Source organism: Paramormyrops kingsleyae, chromosome 11, assembly GCF_048594095.1.
Source record: "Paramormyrops kingsleyae isolate MSU_618 chromosome 11, PKINGS_0.4, whole genome shotgun sequence".
In the NCBI taxonomy this organism is placed as follows: domain Eukaryota; kingdom Metazoa; phylum Chordata; class Actinopteri; order Osteoglossiformes; family Mormyridae; genus Paramormyrops; species Paramormyrops kingsleyae.
The window spans coordinates 20240477-20260722 of record NC_132807.1 but is presented as its reverse complement, the minus strand read 5'-3'; the positions used below and the strand labels follow the sequence as shown (position 1 = coordinate 20260722).

The window sequence follows — 20246 nt, the reverse complement described above, 5'->3', positions numbered from 1 at the left end:
AAGATGCATAAACTTTAAAAATTCAAAGGCTTCAATTACATGAAAGCCTTAATCCACAAGCCTAGCTCTAAGTACATCAGAAGGATTACTTTGCCATAATGTAGTCATTTAACCCTTTCTAATTAAACAGATCTACTTCATCCTGACAGCTGAAGGCATTTCCTGGAGAAACATGAGAAGAAATGCAGGCTGCTGTCCTACAGTCATTCCACGACTGCAGAAGCCGGAACATGCGAGACACTTGTGTGTGCGCGCACACACACACACACACACACACACACACACACACGCACACGGCGCTAATGTCTGTCGCGTAGACACACACAGCCGCACGCACGAGGAACATCTGCCCTACATGTGATCTGGACTCTCTCGGCAGCAGGGAGCTGAGTGTCTGCCGGTTCCGGTTGTGGGCATCCAGGTCCACAAAGATCACCGACCAGGAGCATCCCTGAAGGACCAATCACAACACAGAAAGCACAGAATCAAACATCTCATTAAGAGTAATCCCCATCATTCTAAATAATACACCATTACAGACACCTGAAGGCAAATAATCACACAGACTAGAAATTAGGGCATCGCAGAGCATAAAATCTAGCCATTCAGGAAAAAAATTGATTATTATTAGGCAGTGGACTTGAAATGGTCTTCAGCTAAGACTGAATGTTTAAATCATGTGGTACCGGTCGATGCACTTTTCTAGTTTGGGCACCCCAAGCCCTCCGATCTAAACACTTTCATCGCGATCATCGTGTCAATAATCCAACACTGTCAAAAACCAGCAAAGCCATGACAGAGACCAGCGCCGGGCTGACTTTATACAATCAGTACACATCGAATGGATAATTACCCCGTGACAGAGCCACTTGGTTCCACGGCTATCTATGAAATCGAAAAACCATTTCGTATTTATGTTGCCATGGTTACGGCTTTACAGAAAGGATTTTATAGAAACAGGAGACCCCCCGTGACCCTATAGCGCATACGCTTTGTATATGGCGCTGCATGGAGCCAGCTCGTATTTGCAGTAACGATTGAATATCGGGACTCCGCTTATGAGCGATATTATTAGGGGGCGTCTAATCGAACCCAACTCCTGGGTATCATATAGACTGGATGCCTGCAGAAGCTTCCCAAAGGCATGGTCGTTGCTGTGACGAGCAAGCAGACCATAGCACACATGCGATTTGTTATCTAAGGTTTGCGCCATTCCAATTGCGCCACAGAATGTTCAAAGGCCAGGTGTTTCCATTGATGACTGCGCCTTAATTGCAATTCGAGCAGCAACAATGAGTCTAACGGGGAAGCGATGCTTAAAAATCACTAAGACTGCAGAAGGAGAGCCTCTATCCGGACCACTTGGCAGGCAGTGGCCTATAGAAAGGGGCTCAGCTGTGAGTGACTCCTGTCACAGCCAATGAGCACTCGAGCCATATCGCTGAGGATTCCTGGAAACAGCAGCTCAAAAGGTTCTTGACAGAGCATGCGGAAATGCATTAAAAGTCCCTCAGAGGAGCCTACAAGTGTGGACATGTAGAAGAAAAACAACAGCAGTGGCTGCTTTCGTGGGGATGTTTAAGCACCGGCGAGCGGACATGAGCGGGGGGGGGGTGGGGGGGCGGGGGCGCGTGCATGTGCCCGCATGCTGCTGCGCCTGGCTGCCCCTCGCCTGGCACCAGGCCGGCGCATGGCAGCTGTCACTGCCGCTTTCTCAACGCTCTCTAAACACCCCGCTGCCTGCATCCCGTTCAGCCATCCGCCTAATGGACAGCAGACTGGCACGCCCCGGGGGGGCTGGCCGATGGCTCAGCGGGATTCCTGTGGCCCCTCACAGTGTCCGCCTTTCTGCTGCTAAACACTCCCACCTGGCTTGGTGAGCACCCCCACACGCAAAAGCAAAACAGGCCAATGACTGAACGGAACACATGGACACAATACAGCTCTACCAGGGGCAGGATTTCTTGCTTAGCCGGATAACTTCTCAGATTTAAGGTAGCCTGGGCTAAATGTAAATGAACTACGAAGCCAATTTAAACTGGGGCACCTTAAATCTAACAAGTTATCCAGTTAAGCAAGAAACCCTGCTGGGTGATATAAGCCCCAGGCATCCTGAGTACAAAAATACCCAAATACAAACCAAAAACCCCCCAAAACAGCATCTTTGGGGGGAGAGCTGCAAAAACACACATTAATTAAACTGTCCCTTGCTTCCATTAAAATAAGACACAAACATACACTATGACTGATTGACTTAATTGACATTGTTAAGGATCATTGGTATTGCATTTACTCCTAATTGGCAAATAAATTAGCACTTTAGACCTGATTATTGAAAGACAGAAAGGCAAATTAAAAATTAAATGAACAGAAATCGCTGGCAATTTTTCCTTCGTGTTAGTAAACCAAAATGTCACAAACGGTTTCTTAAAAATATTGCAGTTATGAGGCAAAACGAGTGCAATGAAAAGATGGAATTCGTTGGAATACGGAGCCTGAGCTACATAATACAAATTAACTCCCGGGAGATGTTCCTGGGCGAGGGAGAGAAGGGGATGCATGCCGGAGAAAGGCGGACAGGGGGCACCTGATTCCCAAACAGGTTGAACCCGTTGATGGCCTCCAAGGCTGCTTTGGCGAGCCCCACAGAGCTGAAAGCAGAAAGGAGAGACGGCCGTGAGGACAAACAGCTCAAGGCGTCCAACACCGAAAGCCAAATGCATCAATGTAAAACTGTAGCACACTGTAAAACAACATCTATTTGGTCAGCTGATCCCCCTGACCATCCCACAAAGGGACCTACCTGAATCTCTTCACAGGAAATCTAGCTAAAGTGCTATACCCAAAGGCATCAAGTACTCCTCCAGGGCGTAAACAACACGCAGGTGCGCATGACATCACAGGGAATCAGATATGTTCATTACATATCTACACCACATATATGCTTCTTTTTATCGGGTCAGGCTATGGCGATATGAATTATTGAAAAGAAAACAAAAGTAGACAGAGATGTCGTATCTCAGGACGATCAGGTCCGCCTGTTTTTTACGCAGAGAAAAATCAGTTCATGCCCCATACCGACTTCCTGCTCGCTCCTCTTATATTAGTGTTGCTGGCTTGTCAGGCACAAAGCTCTTTGATGATCCTGAATAACATCCCCCTGTTCCCCGCTACAAACTGCGAGACCGATCCCGCAGCTGCTTGATATTTCTCTCGCATCTAGACGTCCCGGCATGCCTCAGACGAACGGGAGCAGACAGACGAACGCAGGAAGGGACGAACGCGGAGTCGGAAAAAAAATACAGGCTCCGATTACACGTTACTTATGCTCCGATTAATGTGAATTTAGGTGCTGCTGTCATACTCGCAGACAGCCTTTGGTTTAAAGCACAGGTAATTACAGGACATTAAGCCTGTTTAGGGTACAACATCCTGCCCTTCCCGCTACCTTTTGAGCCAGTTTGCCAGCCCATTGGGCTTCCTGTTGTCCTAAATTTCTTAGCAGATGGTTTAGGGCCTTGCCAAAACGCAGGCGGGTTTGCCAACAAGGCTGGGCACCAGAGCAGGATGTAAACAAAGGCAGGACATTGCACACAGATTCAGCTGAATACCTGAAACTTTTTTCCCGGATATTATAAAGATAATGAAATATTATGCTTTATACATCATCAGTTTGACACGTAGCCTGGTCGGCTGCTAGGTTTTAGAATACACAATGAGATTCATTTGCATACTCTTCTTCAAAAGCAAAAGTACGATGGTCGGCCCAGTGATAAATGCGAGAACATCCTCTCTGTGGAGCTCCGGTCGCAGACACGCCCCGGGTTTGATCCCCACTGTGACGCCTGGCTCAATCTACCCCCGGTGGGTGGGGAGGGGCGGGAAGGCCGGGTCTCTCAGACTGTCATGGTTCTACGGCGAAGCGAGCTTTAGACCAGGAGCCTGCAGGGCTATGGGCAGATTTAAGGGGACAGGGCACTTCCTGAAGCCCAGAAAGCTGATGGTACGAACACACCTAGGCAGGCGTGTGCTGGTCTGCTCCACACGGGTGTCATGGACTGAGAGAGACACCTATGGTAGGATTAAATGGCCATTCCAGATGGTTAAGAAATGGAGGAAGATAAAGAAATAGATATAGTAAATATGAGTACACTGGTTTATAAAGGATGCCTTGCTCCAAAATTATTTTTTTAAGTATGATCAATGTAAACTTGCTTTACATTGACTCCCTATAGTAAAATCACTGGGAAATGTGACCGTTTTGATGTTATTAGACATTTTTTAAGTCTAACTGGAGGGACTCTGCAGGGAAAACGGTCCTTTGATAAAAGAGCGACATGGAGGATGAGAGTTATGGCGGACGTGTTCTTTAACAGGCGAGCGCAGAGACGGATGAGTGTGAGTCAGAATCCATGGGCCGTGAACCTCATGCCACCAGTACGTGATGGAGCCAAAGACTACGAGCCCTGACCTCTGGTCCCGATCCGTGGCGGAGGAGCCATGCTTTAATGACCCTTGACCTTTACCAATAGCTGATCTGAGAGACAGGCCTATCCTGTGAGAGGGGTGGGGCTTATGGAGTCAGGAGTCACAGTCAATCACAGAACAGACAACTCCCCAGTGCTAATCCGGCAGACTCGCGCCCACGATTCAAAACCTAAACACTGATACCAATAAATGATGTTCCAAAATAGAGTCAGATTGTAGCTAGCTAGCTGGGGTAGTAAGAAACACGTTAATTTAGTGCTTAGCGTAGTGTGTGTTTGATGCCAACAGGAGGCCCCCCACAACCCTCAGGGGCCCCATGTAGCGCGGTTTGCGTTATAACCTGGAGTGAAGCTCTGTGCTCCCATTGTTGTACTTGCTGCCGCGCTCCCACATGCCGAAATCGGGGACCCTGTAGGCCCTCTCGACGCAGAAGACCAGGTTCTGGATGAAAGACACCTACAAATGTGGGGTGGGGGGGGGTTGGTGGTGGGGAGGGGGGGATTCTTGTCAGATCCATGGCTATGAGCCGTTAGCATTCATCTCAGACACAGCCTCACAAAGTCATCAAAGCTCGCCGGCAGCGTGCTGACAGGCGACACGGTCCATCCTTCCACCATCAGGCACGGCAGGGAAAACCGGAAGAATCCGGCCTGTCTCACTGATATTAATGGCAGCAGTTTCGTTTTTAAAGCCAGGAATGAAAGTCTGCGTTCCGGACTGACAATGCTTTCACATCAGGTCTCTGTATCGCAAAACGGACACTTAAAGTGCGACTTCATGGCGCTTCAATCAGGGCCCCATGAGGCGCTGCAGCGGGGGGTTCCGTGGGCGGCAGGCGGGGGATTCGGAAGGAGACGGTCAGACTGATGGTCGACGGGGCCTGAGATGTCACCGTCACCGGTGGGAGCAAAAGTGAGAGCCAGGCTCGAGCAGGTCTGGTGACAGGCGGCTCTGTGCAGGAGCAATGGTTTGGCTTACAGATGGAGGGAGGTACTGAGACACCAGTACACACACAGCACACACGCACTTACAGACAGACAGACAGACACACACACAGCGCACATGCACTTACAGACAGACAGACACACACACAGCGCACATGCACTTACAGACAGACAGACAGAGACACAGACACACACACACACACAAAGACACAGACAGAAGGTCACAGATGCACACATGTACTGCAGAGAGGGACACAGAGACAAACAGACGCAAGCAGACAGACACACATATACAGAAATACACACATGTACTGTACATACAGACACACACACGGAGCGACAGAGAAACAGACATAGGCACACCTATGGAAGCCGTCTCATACCTTCATTTTCACTCACACATACTGTACACACACACACACACACACACACGACCCAGATCCCAAACACTGCACTCCCTCCTGAACATCCCCCCCCCCCCCCCAGTCCCCACCCCCACAATTTCCCGCCTCTGGAGGCTAAAGCACCCCGTGGGTCACTGCAGACCTGCGCGGCCAAGTCGTACTGCGGGAAGAACAGCGTGCTGCTTGGTGAAAGTGGAGCGCCTGGGCGAGTGACAGACAGAAGAGAGGGGGGGGGCACGGACCAACATTCTGATTGGCTGGAGTCCCGGAGAATCATAATGAACGCTGATAGCCCGAGGGCCCGCCAGCTCGTCTGTCTTCAGCACGGCGACATGAGCCGCGTTTCATTTTGTCTTATTTGTGCTGCTGACGACAGGAAAACATCCGCCCCCCCCCCCCCCATGCAGCGGCCCCTGCAGGGGCTTATGGGAAATATCCACGCAGGTAAATCACACTTCTTGATTGAAGACTAGACAGTTAAGGAGCACATCTCTCAGGTCCTCACTCATCGCCATGACGACACCCCTCCCCCATTCCCGCTACAGTGACATCGAAAGAAAACCTCTGGTCCCCCATAAATGTGTCCCTTAAATTATGTTTTTACTAAGAATAATGATAATAATAAAATGATCGCTGGCTTTGCGTTCATGCTTTTTAATTGGGTTATGCAGTCCAATAAACCAGGTCTTAAAAATGCAAATTAATGTTGCTTTGTGGACTCCCCCCTGAGCCCCTCCTCCTACAGAAATCCCTCAGGAAGTCAATTTGTCTTGGGAAAATAGTCAGTCGGATGGCTGTTGTTTTAATAAACAGAGTAAATGACCTCAAAATCTCAAAGGGGACAGTGTGCATTTCCCACGGCGAGGTACGAATCATTTTTCACAATGGCGTTCCAGGTAATGCAATCTCAACGCCGGAGATCACAAGATCGGGGGAGAGCAGTAACCATACAGGTATTTTCCCACAGGACCGAAGCGAGCTCAACATGACAGATGGATGAAGTGGGATCGAGGACGAAAATTTCATTCCGATGAAGTGCTACGTACATGAGAGACAACTCGGGGTGGGGGGGCACAGCTGGAACGCGAGTAACAGCACTCAGCAGGCTCAGGATTACAGATGCTCAGAATAGCGACTGGGTCGTCGGCTCGGAGACGACGGCAAAGTACCTCATCTGTGTTGTAGATGATCTGGAGGCCGGAGCAGATCATCTCCACCAGATAGAGCAGGAAGAGGGAGACTGCATCAATCTAGGGAGGGAGAGACAGGGAGCTCAGGAACAGCCAGATCGGCGGGAGCCGCGGGAGGAACTCAAACTCATTTTTCACATACAGACGGGGTTTCTGAAGTCATTAATATTCCACGTCAGGTTGAGAAGCTGGGGAGATAGCAGATTTCTGGACAAACCGCTCACACTCGCCGCTAAGTGATTCACACACAGAAAAACGACGCAACAACCCTGCAATTAAGCGCAGTGGGACACCTTCGGCCAGCCATAACTGCAAAGATCAAAACACAAAATCCCACAGGTACTCCATTTCCCTTTTTTTTTATATATTTTTGCAGTTGGGAAATGCAACCGCATGAATCCGAAATGAGACCCGCAATGATCATAATCGCAGGAGAGAAGTTTTCCCACCCGAAATGTTTCCAAAATAATTTTCATATTCCCAGAATCATTAAGCCTGTGATCTCTTAAAAGATCTTCAAAGCGACTGTAAACGATGAAGCATGCCCTCCGTTAAAATAATCAAGGACTTCATTTGATCTCACTAAAAGGGTGTCCCCTAAACATTAAATAAATTTAGCGATACTTTTTATAGCTTTAATGGACCATTAGAGAATAAGGAAGAAGCACAAAGCAAAGACATAAGACAACATCGGAAAGTGCGGCAACCTGAAGATGGCTGTAGCTGTTGTAGGACAAAACTTCATCGCCCGTGTGCACATTGAAGATCGAATGCAGGCATTTGGATGGACTTGGGTCCTGTTTGAACTGTTCCACCTGTAGGGGGTGGGGAGAAACCGTGGCTTAGTTATGTAGGTTACGTTGGATTAGAGCATGCATTAATAAACAAACGCAAGGCGTGAAAAACATTTCCAGGTCATGTGTGCTACTCCCTGCTACAGTAGCTGCGACAAAACGGCCGGGCCCTTCGTATGGACAGATTTTCCTGCGGGAATCCTGTGGAAACCGGGCTCATCCGTGTCTCCGGCGCCAGGCCAGGCAAGCCGTGGTGCGCAGCTCGGCGTGAAGTGGACCGCCGTCGGACAGATCTATGCCAAACGTCGTCCCCGGCCGCCCCCGCTCAACCCCAAACCCCGCTGGTGTCATTATAAATAGGCAGCCTATATTTAGTGTTCCGGCCCTCTGACGGTAGCTAGTGGGGTTGAATCGGCCACTCTCCCGTCCCAGATTTGCTCCGTGCTGGACAGTGCAGCCAGGAACAGGCAGCGGGCACAGGGCTGGCAGGGGGATTTTGCGGGGTGTGAATGGTCTTCAGAGCCTGTAAGGAACACCGCAAACCGCCTGCCACCCCCCCCCCATACCTGTGACATGTGACAAATGAGGGCGTGGAGTATGCGGTCGCGGTGGTTGTGGCTTTTGGTGCGATATCGGTGTCGAGCGTCTGCTACAACGCTGGTGACCACCCTGCTTGTGGTCTAGGGCAAGAGTGGCAACTGCACCCATGTTGAATGAAAAACACAATGTGAGCAGATGACGCTTCACGTACCGATCCCTGGAGTACGCAGCATTGGACACTGGGTAAATAACAGCCCCCCCGAAGGAACACGGCAGTGGCGCTGTACCCCCACCCCCATGTTTGTGGCAGCCCCGCTCGATACTCCCTCTGTGTGGGAGGAGGATTAAAATGACTTGTTCCCTCTTAATGGCAGAGACAGGTGTTAATGAATGCAGTGCGGAGTAATTAACTGTATAAATGGGGCATCGTAATTAAGACACGGAAAAGCTTTCCCCCAAATTGGGTCGCCGGGGTCATGATTAAATGAAACGGAACAATTTCAAAAGCGGGGGAGATGTTCGATTAGAGAGCGATGGTGATGGTAGGATGGGGGGGGCGAGGCGTGGATTTTACTTGGTATCGTTGGAAGTGGTGATCTCGTCACGGAGAAGGAGCAGAACGGGATCTGATCCCGGCATTTTCCGCAGAGCGCGGCATCGGTAAATATTTTCAAGTGCGTGAAACCAGGTGTGAAAACACCAACAGGTGTGCTGTGGAGGTTGGTGATGGCAAAGCTGGCTGTTCAGTCAAGCGGATTGATCACTGGAGCTTAGCACTAGAGCTGTGTGGGTTTGATCACTAGAGCTCTGCACTAGCGGACTGTGGGATTGATCACTGGAGCTTAAAACTAGAGCTGTGTGGGATTGATCACTAGAGCTCTGCACTAGCGGACTGTGGGATTGATCACTGGAGCTAAGAACTAGAGGTGTGTGTGATTTATCATTGGAGCTCAGCACCAGCAGACTGTGGGATTGACCACTGAAGTTTAGCACTAGAGGAGTGTGGGATGTATCAGTAGAGCTCAGCACTAGGGGGCTGTGGGATTGATGACTGCAGTTAAGTATTAGATGAGTATGGGATTGATCACGACAACTCAGCAGTAAATGCGTGTGGGTTTGATCACTACAGCTCAGTCTGGAGGGGTATGGGTTGATCACCATAAATCAGGGCTAGGGCTGTGTGGGGGTGATCACTGCAGCTCATCACTAGACGAGTGTGGGACTGATCACTATAGATCAGCAATAGATTAGTATGGGATTGATCACTACAGCTCAGTACCAGAAGACTGTGGGATTCCCATACTCTAGTCATCTACACTATCACATGCAAAATGGGGCAGCGGCCTGAGTGTGATTTGGCAGAAGTTTCGCTGCAAGAATAATCCTGAGAGCACAATTAAGGCCTGACTTTCACGCTGACTGTGAAATTTGAATGCTTATCTGTTCCAGATCTTTCTGGGCGGACACATCGCCCAGCCTACAGCTAAAGCAGCGTCTCTCTTCCCGGTGTGTGCCAGCAGTGAGATAGACGGCAGTGGTGCAGGACCTTGGCTGACTGGCGCATGTAGCAGTACAGGATGCCCCGCATACACTTGATGGCCGAGTGCTCCAGCTCGTGAGTGCGGCCCATGTCGTCGTCGAGGCGCCTGGATACAGTGGGGGGGGGGGGGGGCAAATAGAGTGAGGTGACCCGCTTTTCACAGACTGTTTATGAATGGCGCTTCACTGAGCAAGACACACCGATGGCGCCTTTTTACACCCCATATTATTATTCATAGAAAATTATAACAAGGACTGAAAACTGTGGCAATAATTCAATGCCCACAGTATGTTCAACGTTAAGCTTCGAAATTCAAAAAAAGCTTAGAATCAAGCATGATGAGAGTGAATGTCTCTTTCACAGAGGACACCATACATATCAGAACAATTATATATTACAACCTCTCCTAATGTTCTTTAAGGTAAAGGTAGGATCATTTTTATGTAGTCTTTTAACATATATTCATCCAGCTTTCAACGTCTTATCTTGGGTAGGGATAGAGAAGCAGGAGTACACCAGGATAGGAAGCCAATCCGTCACAGGGCACACACAGACATACACACGCATAATAAACTATGATGTATAAGTGTCAGTGAACAATTTCATGTCTTTGGACTATGAGGTGAAACTCCACACAGAGAGCAGAGGTGGGATTCGAACCTCCGACCCTGCCAGTGTGAGACAACACTTCCACGTTACCATGGCAGCCAGCACATGACTCTTCAAGCATCAGAATTTGCATATTATCCCTCCGGAGAAATACAAATGAGATGTATTTCGGTATTGTGTGCCTATAACTACCGTGAAGATTTATCAAAATTAAACTGTCCTTCAAAACATCCAGGGGCATGCCTGCTGCAGATAAACAAGCGCGAGAAAAAAAAAGAAAAAGAAGAAAATTATCAGATTAAAGTGTCACATTTAACGGCACGGGGACATGTTTAGTGCCATAATCCTAAATGCCAGGGTGCAATAAACGTCAGTGTTAAGAAGAAAGAGGAGGGGGTGTCCTCTGGGGGGCCGCAAATCCATGATTCCTGTAACAGTATAATTGCAAAGAGTTTGAAAACGTGAAAGTCCAGGCAGACAGGCATCCCGGCCCTTCTGCGGGCCCCACGCTCGTCGACAAAAGCAGCCCAAAGATAAGTAATGGACTAGGTCTGTACTGTCAGGTCAGATTCATCCTAATTAAATCCCACTGTCTTTGCTAATAGGAACAAACCATGACTGATGGCCTCTGGTCCACTCCCGCTTCTATTTTTGGGGTGGGGGGCAGAGAGTGGACCTGACACCGGGCTGAGGACAGCTTCTGGGGGAGGGCGATCAGCAGGCCGCCCTGCTCTTTCTAGCCTGATCGACAAGTGGGAAAGCTTAAGCGACAATGGGACTACAAAACTGAGATAAACCTTTACGGGATGCCCTGCGATGCGTACATGAACGAGCAATGTTACGTGCACCTGAGATATAATGCACTGAATCACCTGCTGGACCAAATGAGCAGTCAATCATGTAGCATGCAGGCCCAGGCTAACAGACAGGTAGCCATTTAGCTTAATAAGACCGGTGAGACACATGGACATGCTGGGGAGAGCACAGACAGCCCCCCCCATCCCCCCCCCCAGAATGCTCACCTGTAGGCCATGGCGAGGCACCAGGCACTGGCGGCACAGTACAGCGAGTCCCTGACTTTGGCCTCCTTGCAGTCGGGGCATGTCTTCATGGGGAACAGGCCGGTGGTGGGGCTCTGGAAGTTCAGGATGGTGCATTTTACTGCAGGGAGGAACATGGACAGAGGAAGATGCATCATAAAACGATACATACAACTACTCGAATGATGTAACGGCAGAAAAGCTCACCACCCACACACTCAATGGCCATTTTATTAGGAACACTAAGGTAATACAAGGTAGGGCCCACTTTTTGCCTTTAGAACAGCTTGAAGGGTCGACAGTGCACTCGGAGAAGCCATTCTGCACACCACTGACCTGTTATTTTTGAACTTCCGGTGAGATTTAATGAGCCTGGCCATTCTCCTCAGACCTCTCTCATTGTTTTTATCTACAGAACTGCCCCCAAGAGTTCATTACACCATCCTCTGCAAACCTTAACCAGGGGTAGCCAATCTTATCCTTAAAGGGCCAGTGTATGCAGATTTTTGGGATAACAGTTACTGTAGGTCAGCTGTTCAAACCCAGGCATGAGGACTCTTCAGCCAATCGGTCCTCTAATTGGTAATCTAATTAGCGTGCTGCACCAAAAACCCACATACCCAACAGCCCTTTCTGAATAAGATTAGCCACACCTGCAGTAAACACTGAGGTGTGTAAAAGTCCCAGACAGGTGACGGCTAGTGACAGCAATCACACCAACTTCATAATTGTAGCTTAGCTCAGCTGAATGTTAACCATGACTGCATGCCGAAGGTATTCAGTTACAGCAACATAATTCACTGTTTGGAGAAGCAAGCTGCTCGGATTAACAAGCAGGTGTACCTGATCAACAGGGCACTAAGCGCACACCACTAATACAGCTAAACGAGCACCTGTTCAGGACAAATTGATTATGAATACAAGGAAATAATTTTTTAACAGCAAATCAGCATATCTTACACTCTCGGGCCCACACTGACAAAGCAGCAAACCTTGTCACAGACCTCACCTACAGCTCACTGCTCTACGGCTTCAGCGTCCAGCGTTTGTCACATCACCTGCTCACGAGGGCGAGAATGGCAGCAACTGAGGCCACGGAGAATCTTATTCTGTGATTCTCATTTAACAGCTAATTAGGGTACAAAGGGGAAAACGTATTAACAAAGCCTGCTGTCCATACTACTGCAATCGCTCTTCTGTATTAGCATAAATCCGTCATTAGCGAGATTAGATTAACCAAATGGTGTCCCCAGCATCCTCTGTCAATCGCTGAGACTAAATAGGCACGAGGCCGATAATGGAAAGGCAGCCATCACAAGGGGCCCATCTTTCCACTCCTCCGAATCTTCCTCTCATCCCTGACAACTTCTGGATCCGTGCTCTCCGTCATCAGCGATGCGTGTCCGGTCGGAGGGGTACAGTTCATTTGTCACCGTCGCATTATGTCACCGCAGAGCAAAATGGACGTTTATTTTGTGCAAACGTTCGGGAAGGATGGTGCGAGTCGGCTGGAGGTGGGGCGGAGTCAGTTGGAAGGGGGTGTGGTCTGCTGGAAGGGGGTGTGGTCTGCTACACAAGTGGGACAGAGCAACAAGCATCAGCAAACTCATCGGTGGTGCTGCCATGGAGAATCATTTTCACCTTGTGGCTATGCTGGGGAGGCCAGGAAAAAGTATCCGGGGGGGGGGCAGGTCCGAAAGTAAAGGCATCATTTTCCCCAAAAAAGCAAAAGCATGACCGCAGAAAAATCTCTTTAGTGCAATATATTTATTTTCCAAAATCTAAAATATCTAAAATTGGGTGGGAATGATGCAAGAAAATCAACCGAAAAACAAAAGGTTTCACAATTACTGACACCCCTTTTAGTACTTGGTACAGCCTCCCCTGGAGAGGATGCTAAAATTAAGCATATTTACATGTTTAATAGCACATTTGGTCGGATCTTGGCTCATTCTTCCATGCAGATCCTTGGTTTGCTCATGTATCTTCCTTATAATAATTTCTTCTGGGAAGATCGAAAGGACTGAATTTTACTGACTGATCTCACGCGTCTGTTTTTTTGGGAAGCAGGAGTCAGCGTCTGTCACCCACAAAAACCGTGGGCTCCATTCTGGATGGCACTTTAAAATCCAATTCAGAGGTGAACCTCACACAATGCCGCTAACATCCTTTTCATCCTTTATGGGGGTCTGAATGCTGTCATGTATAGGGAAGCATCCCTGACCGGTGAGGGATCCTGCACGCCCCCCCCCCACCCCCGCGCCACCCGGGGGCACACAGCGGGAGAGCGCCATTCGCTACCGTCGGCTGGGGAATAAAATTAAAGTCGCTGGAGCATTGCAATATTACCACATAGATGATAGAAAATCCCACAGCCTGAAGACAGAGCTCTCATCTTCCTTGCAGCCAAAACATACAACGCGAGTCCTGACTGAGATGCCTCTGGAAGGCTAGTGGTCAGAGCCTGCAGCCGGCCGTTTCTTTTAGACAAGAACCACATTTAAAAGATCTACTTTCTCCTCTCTCAACACTAGGGTCTCTACCACATTTCCAGGACAGAGGATACACGGCCCCAGCAGACAGAGCATGCTGCTCACATCTTGTCACTAGCTCAAAGCTTCGGTTACACGACCGAATGCGTTACCTTGTTATCCAAACCCTCTTGCTCTCCACAGGCCGTACAAAGAGTGTCTAAAAATAAACCCTCAACCCAAACCGGATCCGGCTCCCCGTCATGCCATCCCGAGCCTGGGCAGACTTGGCCCACAGTGGGACGCTCCTCTAATCCCAATTAAAGCGGTGATTAACAGAATCGAGTGCTTAAGTGCTCAGGTGGCACCAGGGCCTGCAAAAAGCAAGTCAGGTGATATGTCTCTGACTCGATAAGGGCGAAGCTGCATGCATAGAGGGGATTCAGACGTTGCCAAGCCAATGAGCTCATCCAAAACACGGTGACCCACTTAGAGATCTACACCTTACCTATTCACATTGAAAACTGTGTTCAAGTGCATCTGTTAGTTACACCACACTTATATTGTACCCATTTTCACCTTCCCCGCCTCGTTTAGTCTGACGTTTATTGGATCAATGCAGGGCAAGAGCCATGTCTAGGTTAGAAACTGTAAATTCCATTAAAAAGCAACCTTGACCTGGAATCGCCAGTCTTATTACGAGTCTGTGCCCTTCCACGAAAGACCCTAGGATATTAGGAATATGGCTACTATGGAGCCTGACGTAAGCATTTAGCTAATCTGTATGTCATTTCAGAAATAAAAATCTTAAACCGGCAGCCTTAACCTACGAGCTGTGAGGTCACGGTGTTTCCCCACTGTACAGCCGTGTCATCCTTCAAACATAATAAATCATAAAAGAGGCTTAATTCCCTCAGTCGTACTTAGACTGACTGAGAGTGTTAACAGTAATCAACATGAACAGAATGATACAGAAGCAGACGTGACATTTTCACGGCAAGTCATCGTTCCGTTTTACATGACAGCAAGGTCACTCGCTCATTCAATTCAGCTGAATCTCCCACCCGACACAAAAGTTCTCATTTCAAGTCCCAATAGCCTCGCAAATCTCATGGCATCTTCCCCCAAGTCATTCCACGTTTCCCAGCTGCACTCGGTCCTCCCAAGTGAGATAAAAGTTGACTGTGGGGTCTCCCCGACACCACCTGTCCCTCGGGAGAGAGCTGAAGCCGCAGGCTACTCATCGTCTCATCCGCTGCGGAGATGAGTGCACTTCCAGGAGCTGTTCATTTTGTCGGATTAGTCTCGTGTTGACCTGCCGACACCACAAACTCGTTCTACATAAATATGTACGACAGCCATCTGCGTACGGAGGCTCGGAAACGTGAATCGTCAAGGAATCTGCAACGTGAAAGAAACCGTTAACTGCATCTCAACAGAGAAAGCAATGACGATCAGGGAGCTATAGTTTTTTGCTAAATATTTATGCAAGATAAATCACAAACCCTAATTAAACAAGAAAAAAACAGCAGCTTGCAGGATTTTTAAAGAGAAGTAGCTATTTCTTCCTTCTTCCTCAGCCCAGTGATTCAGGGCGTCGTGATGCCAGGCTCTCCACACTATTAGTTTCCCATCCTATCAAACCAAAAAGGATTTTCCCCTCCAGTAAACTGTAGAACCTTTGGGGGGGGGGGGGGGAAGTGTTCAGTTACAGAGCCGTGTTGAGGAAAATCTACGTTAACGCAGCATTTTGTTCAGACTAACAATATTTTGCTCTGAGGGGATCAAGCTCTGCAACCTCAATGTCGTTCGATCGTCACACGATGCGTGGCAGGTCTGTAAAAAGGGCGTTTTGGATGACCAGCGCCACATCGCGAGAGGGACAAGTCAGAGGGAGAGGTAAGAGCGGGAGTCGTTTGGGGAAGCCGATCGCTCAGACGGAACAGATGGGTATTGATTAAGGCCACAAATCACCTGGGCCCTGAAGAGGTAGAACTAAACAAATCCCAGAGAATATATAAATGGCTTTCTGGAAGGACTGACGGAGTCTGGCAGGCAAACAGATATGTACGTCATCTGCCAGTTATTGGGGGCTGGGTGGTCAAATGTTTTCCCCTGCTGTAACTAGACAAATCCCAGGGCAATTTTAAATGACTTTCTGAGAAATGCACCGAGTCTCAGCGGCAAACGGATGCGTATGTTACGTGCCAGTGGCGGAAAGAGAAAGGGTGTGTGTGTGTGTGTGTGTGTGTGTGTGTGTGTGTGTGTGTGTGTGTGTGAGAGAGAAATGATTTCCCCTCTGTCGCTCCTTTAAACATCTAGCCCATTCCTGCAAGCTAAAAGCTACTGATATGGCTCTCCACCATCCATCTTTTTACCTCCACATCTACGCTGTTGGCCGGCATCATGCAGGTACTGAGGCAAGCCCATGGGATTCACGGCTGTACAAACGGCGGCATGATCAAAACAAGGAGCTCCCTACAGCGTGAACTGTGTTTCGACCCCACCTTCAGCTGTCTGGGGTCAGGGGAGCCCAAAGGTCCAAACCAGATGTCAGTCTGATCACAATCAGAGGGAAAGGACATTAAATTGAAATATTACAGATTTCGACTTGAATCTCAAGGGCAGGAACCTGAGCTCAACATCCCTGCTTCAGTTTGAGGACCCAGGAAACATATGGGCTCTTTATCACAGAATTCCCTACCTGGGTCTATTTTATTCTATTTTAAATGACCATTTATTTTCCCCTGAAGGCAGGGCTGGACTGGTCATCTGGCACTCCAGGCATTTTCCCAGTGGGTCGGCAAAATTTATCGTGGGGGGGGGACCCCAAAATCCAGGGAAGATTTTTATCCCAGTACAGTCCCACCTGAAGTCGCAAGAACTCACACAGCGACCACCTGGAATGCCATGTTGACCCACCCACAGTGCTCACCTGTGCTATAGTACCGGTCCAGCTTCTCCCACAGAGGCTCATCCTCTCGAGGAAGGTTCGAGAGCTTGAGAGGCTCATAGATGGAACCTGCCAATACAGAGAATTTTTTTATTGAACAACAGCAATCATAGCAAGGTCAACACCATGCGGCCTTTACTGGGTCATCAGTCTGTTGACTGCTGGAAACCGGGCCATTACATTAACCTGCCACTCAGGGGACATTTCTGTATTTATGTTTTCTACATTTATACATCCTTAAGCAAAGCATTCAGTTAAGTATCCTACTCAAGAATACAATGGCAGGGGTATTACTAGAAATTTCTTGGTTGTCATGTTGTTAACCAATAACACACACTTAAAAGAACACCAATACATAAATGTGGACAACATTTATGCATATAGATGTACTAGACATTAACAAATCGCTATTAATGCGTTTGTGACAATCACTGCTTATACTTTAGTACACAAATCCATTTTACATCTGCTGCCATTGTCGTCTGAGTGGGTAAAACAGGCTGCGGATTCATAGGTTGTTTTTAACAAGAGAGCAATAAATTAAAGGAGACTGATGGACAGTAAGCTAAAGACAGAAGATGACAGAGAAGAATGATCCTAAAACAAAGAAATGACTGACATTGTTATTCCGCTCACCAGAGAAATGCAAAGAGAAATGCAGGCGGCGGTGACTGCGAAATGCAGAAAGCGTGCCGGCGTCGTGTTTAAATTAAATGGTCACACTGAAACATCAATAAAAGCGTCAATAAAAGCCCTGAAACAAAAGTCAGATAGAGGAACGATGGGAAAGGAAATTCACTAAATAATTGAACTTGTCACCAGTTAATTCCTCCACCCCCCTTACTCGCGGCATAGCGAATGGTAAGAAGAACTGCATTTGTGAAAACCAAATTTATTTCAGACACATTTAAAGTTTGGGACAATTTGCATTTTAATGGGATCAGCCACGGGTCACTACTTCAGGTGCTGAAAATTCACGTAAGTACAGAAAAATTAACATAATTTCCATCGGCTTTTAAGCAGCAGAAACAAACGCGTCCCTTTTAGCCGGATCCGTAAGAGAGCCGCGGTCCCTGTGCGCGCGAGATCTTCCGTGCGCGATGATGGCCAATCTTTGGTTGCTAGGTTATACATTTGGGATAAGTCATAAATGACAGCCGAACGACAGTTAGGGGAAAATACACAGTGGGGGGAATTTAATAATCATAATCTGTGACCACGTATGCTTCCACTGCGGCATGGAAAAAGGAAATCATACATGCAGAGTCTCGAGGAGCCATCAACGCCTGGCCAAAGCAGGTCCGACGTCCATTAAAAATATATATCAATGAAAAAATATTTTTCAGAATGGACAGAGAAATAAGTTATGCCATCTTCGGGGTTTGAACCTTAGCTAAATAATTACTGCATCAGTGTAAGGAGCCAGTAAAGAGCGTATTTGAATAAATCCCCCATTACAGATGGCTGGCATCTGTCAGACTACTGAGATCTGTTATTCAAACTGTTAAGGGGAAGGTACACATGCCAGATTCTGCAACAAATTTAAAAACGGTCATAAATCCCCAACTATGTGCCCATATGAATTTCTTTTATATACTTTATCCACCTGACTACAGCTAAAAAAAGATGCAATACATTCTCAAAGCTAGAATTCAAATCCCGAAATATCCATCAAAAAAAAAAAATTCTTGTGTTGAATTTCCCAGGTTCTGAATGCCGGCCTGCCCCCCCCCCAATCCCATGGGGAAGATGACTGACAGAAAATGTCATCATTCTAGTGACATGCTAAACAACAAGTGAGGATAAAGCCTTTGCTTTCATTCTTCCAACGTGCATTATGTTTTCAGCGATACCATCCCACCGCCCAGACTGTGGCGGGGGGCGGGGGGGCATTGTGACAAGCCGCCTGGAACAGCCAGTTCGGGAGCGACAATAGCTTTGAGAGCTATAATTTACCAACAGAATGCACTTGATACTTTTCGCAATGAGCTGCCCGCATTTAATTGGAAAAGCAGCTACAACAGCACTGCAATACTTTTTACCTGAGTCAATAATCAAGCGGTGAAATAGCTGTAATCATAAAGATGATCTAAGGGTCGGGGTATAAGACGACGTGCCTGTTGACATCGTAAAGGCACAGGGCTAAAAATGAGCATATCAGCAAAGCGGTCTTTAATCATTACTCAGCAGGCTTCCTACAACCACGGACACTTCGATAGATTATAGGCAGAGATTTTAAAGATAATGTCAGCTAACTGAAGTTTCCTCTAATTGGCTAATGAAGTAAAGACAGCCAAGTAATCTGCATCACACTCTGCATATAACCAAACTGACCTCTGGCCCACGATGAGGTCATCAGCTGATCGGATACATGTCTGACAAGGTAGCAAGGACACATCCCAGCATTAAGTCAGGCAATTCTATTCAGCAAGTACATGGTGCTTCTTTCGGCAAAGTTCAGCGATTCTAACTAGTTGTATCACCCTTTAAGCTATGTCTTGTGCTATTGCAATTATGAATATTTATCAGATGTATTTGTTGGTCAGTATGGCATTTTTCTCTGGTTAATGGGCAAATGGTAAATGATAGAAAGCCAATATTCACAAATAAACCTACCCACAGACCTACTAGCCACAGAATCTTGTATGAAAACCCCACTGACCATGTACCTACCCCAATGTTGCATGTATCAATGAGAGTTCCTATGTGCCCCAAGACTGGCTGCCAGACAGCCTTCAGCGGTGTTTTGGGACCTCCTGGAAAGTATTGTTTTATCACTGCAACACGCTCCATTTGCTGGGACTGTCATGATAGCCGCTAGTGCTTGCCTTCCTTGCATCACTAAACACACAAGGTATTATGGGTAATTGTGCACATGCTTTCACTGGACTCACAGTTTGCCTGTTGTAGCTTATCTGTTTATTGCTGGGCTCCATGCTTCTACGAACTGCCACTACTACTAACTGTGCCTTTGTTTAAGATACCTTACTTTCCAAAACCTACATCTCCATTATGACATCTTTTCATGATATCTGATACTCCTCTTGGCTAAGGCTGTCACAATCATGAAATTTAAGTTGCCGATTGATTATTGTACAAATAATTGCGATTTACGATTTGTCTTTTTCTGTTCATTTTATAACACTACCAGCCTAGAGTTAGCCTAATCATAGTTTAATATTACATATACACCTCATGAAGAACTGAATATCAAATATTGGAACATAAATAAAAATTGCATTTGCCTTTTAAGCATAGGGAACAAAAATTGTA

General features: G+C 47.5%; 1 protein-coding gene across 3 annotated transcripts in view; it reads right to left on the bottom strand.

Annotated features, from left to right (window-relative positions):
• Positions 1-20246, bottom strand: part of phkb (phosphorylase kinase, beta) — a 48742-nt gene that overhangs the window by 25758 nt on the left and 2738 nt on the right. For all 3 annotated transcript variants that reach the window (XM_023817992.2, XM_023817983.2, XM_023817998.2), the window contains 8 exons: positions 16956-17042; positions 11532-11670; positions 9907-10006; positions 7734-7841; positions 7006-7086; positions 4829-4944; positions 2588-2651; positions 356-451 (listed from right to left, as the gene is read on the bottom strand). In XM_023817992.2, coding sequence (XP_023673760.2) covers positions 356-451; positions 2588-2651; positions 4829-4944; positions 7006-7086; positions 7734-7841; positions 9907-10006; positions 11532-11670; positions 16956-17042 — 791 coding nt within the window. The remainder of the gene's footprint in view (positions 1-355; positions 452-2587; positions 2652-4828; positions 4945-7005; positions 7087-7733; positions 7842-9906; positions 10007-11531; positions 11671-16955; positions 17043-20246) is intronic.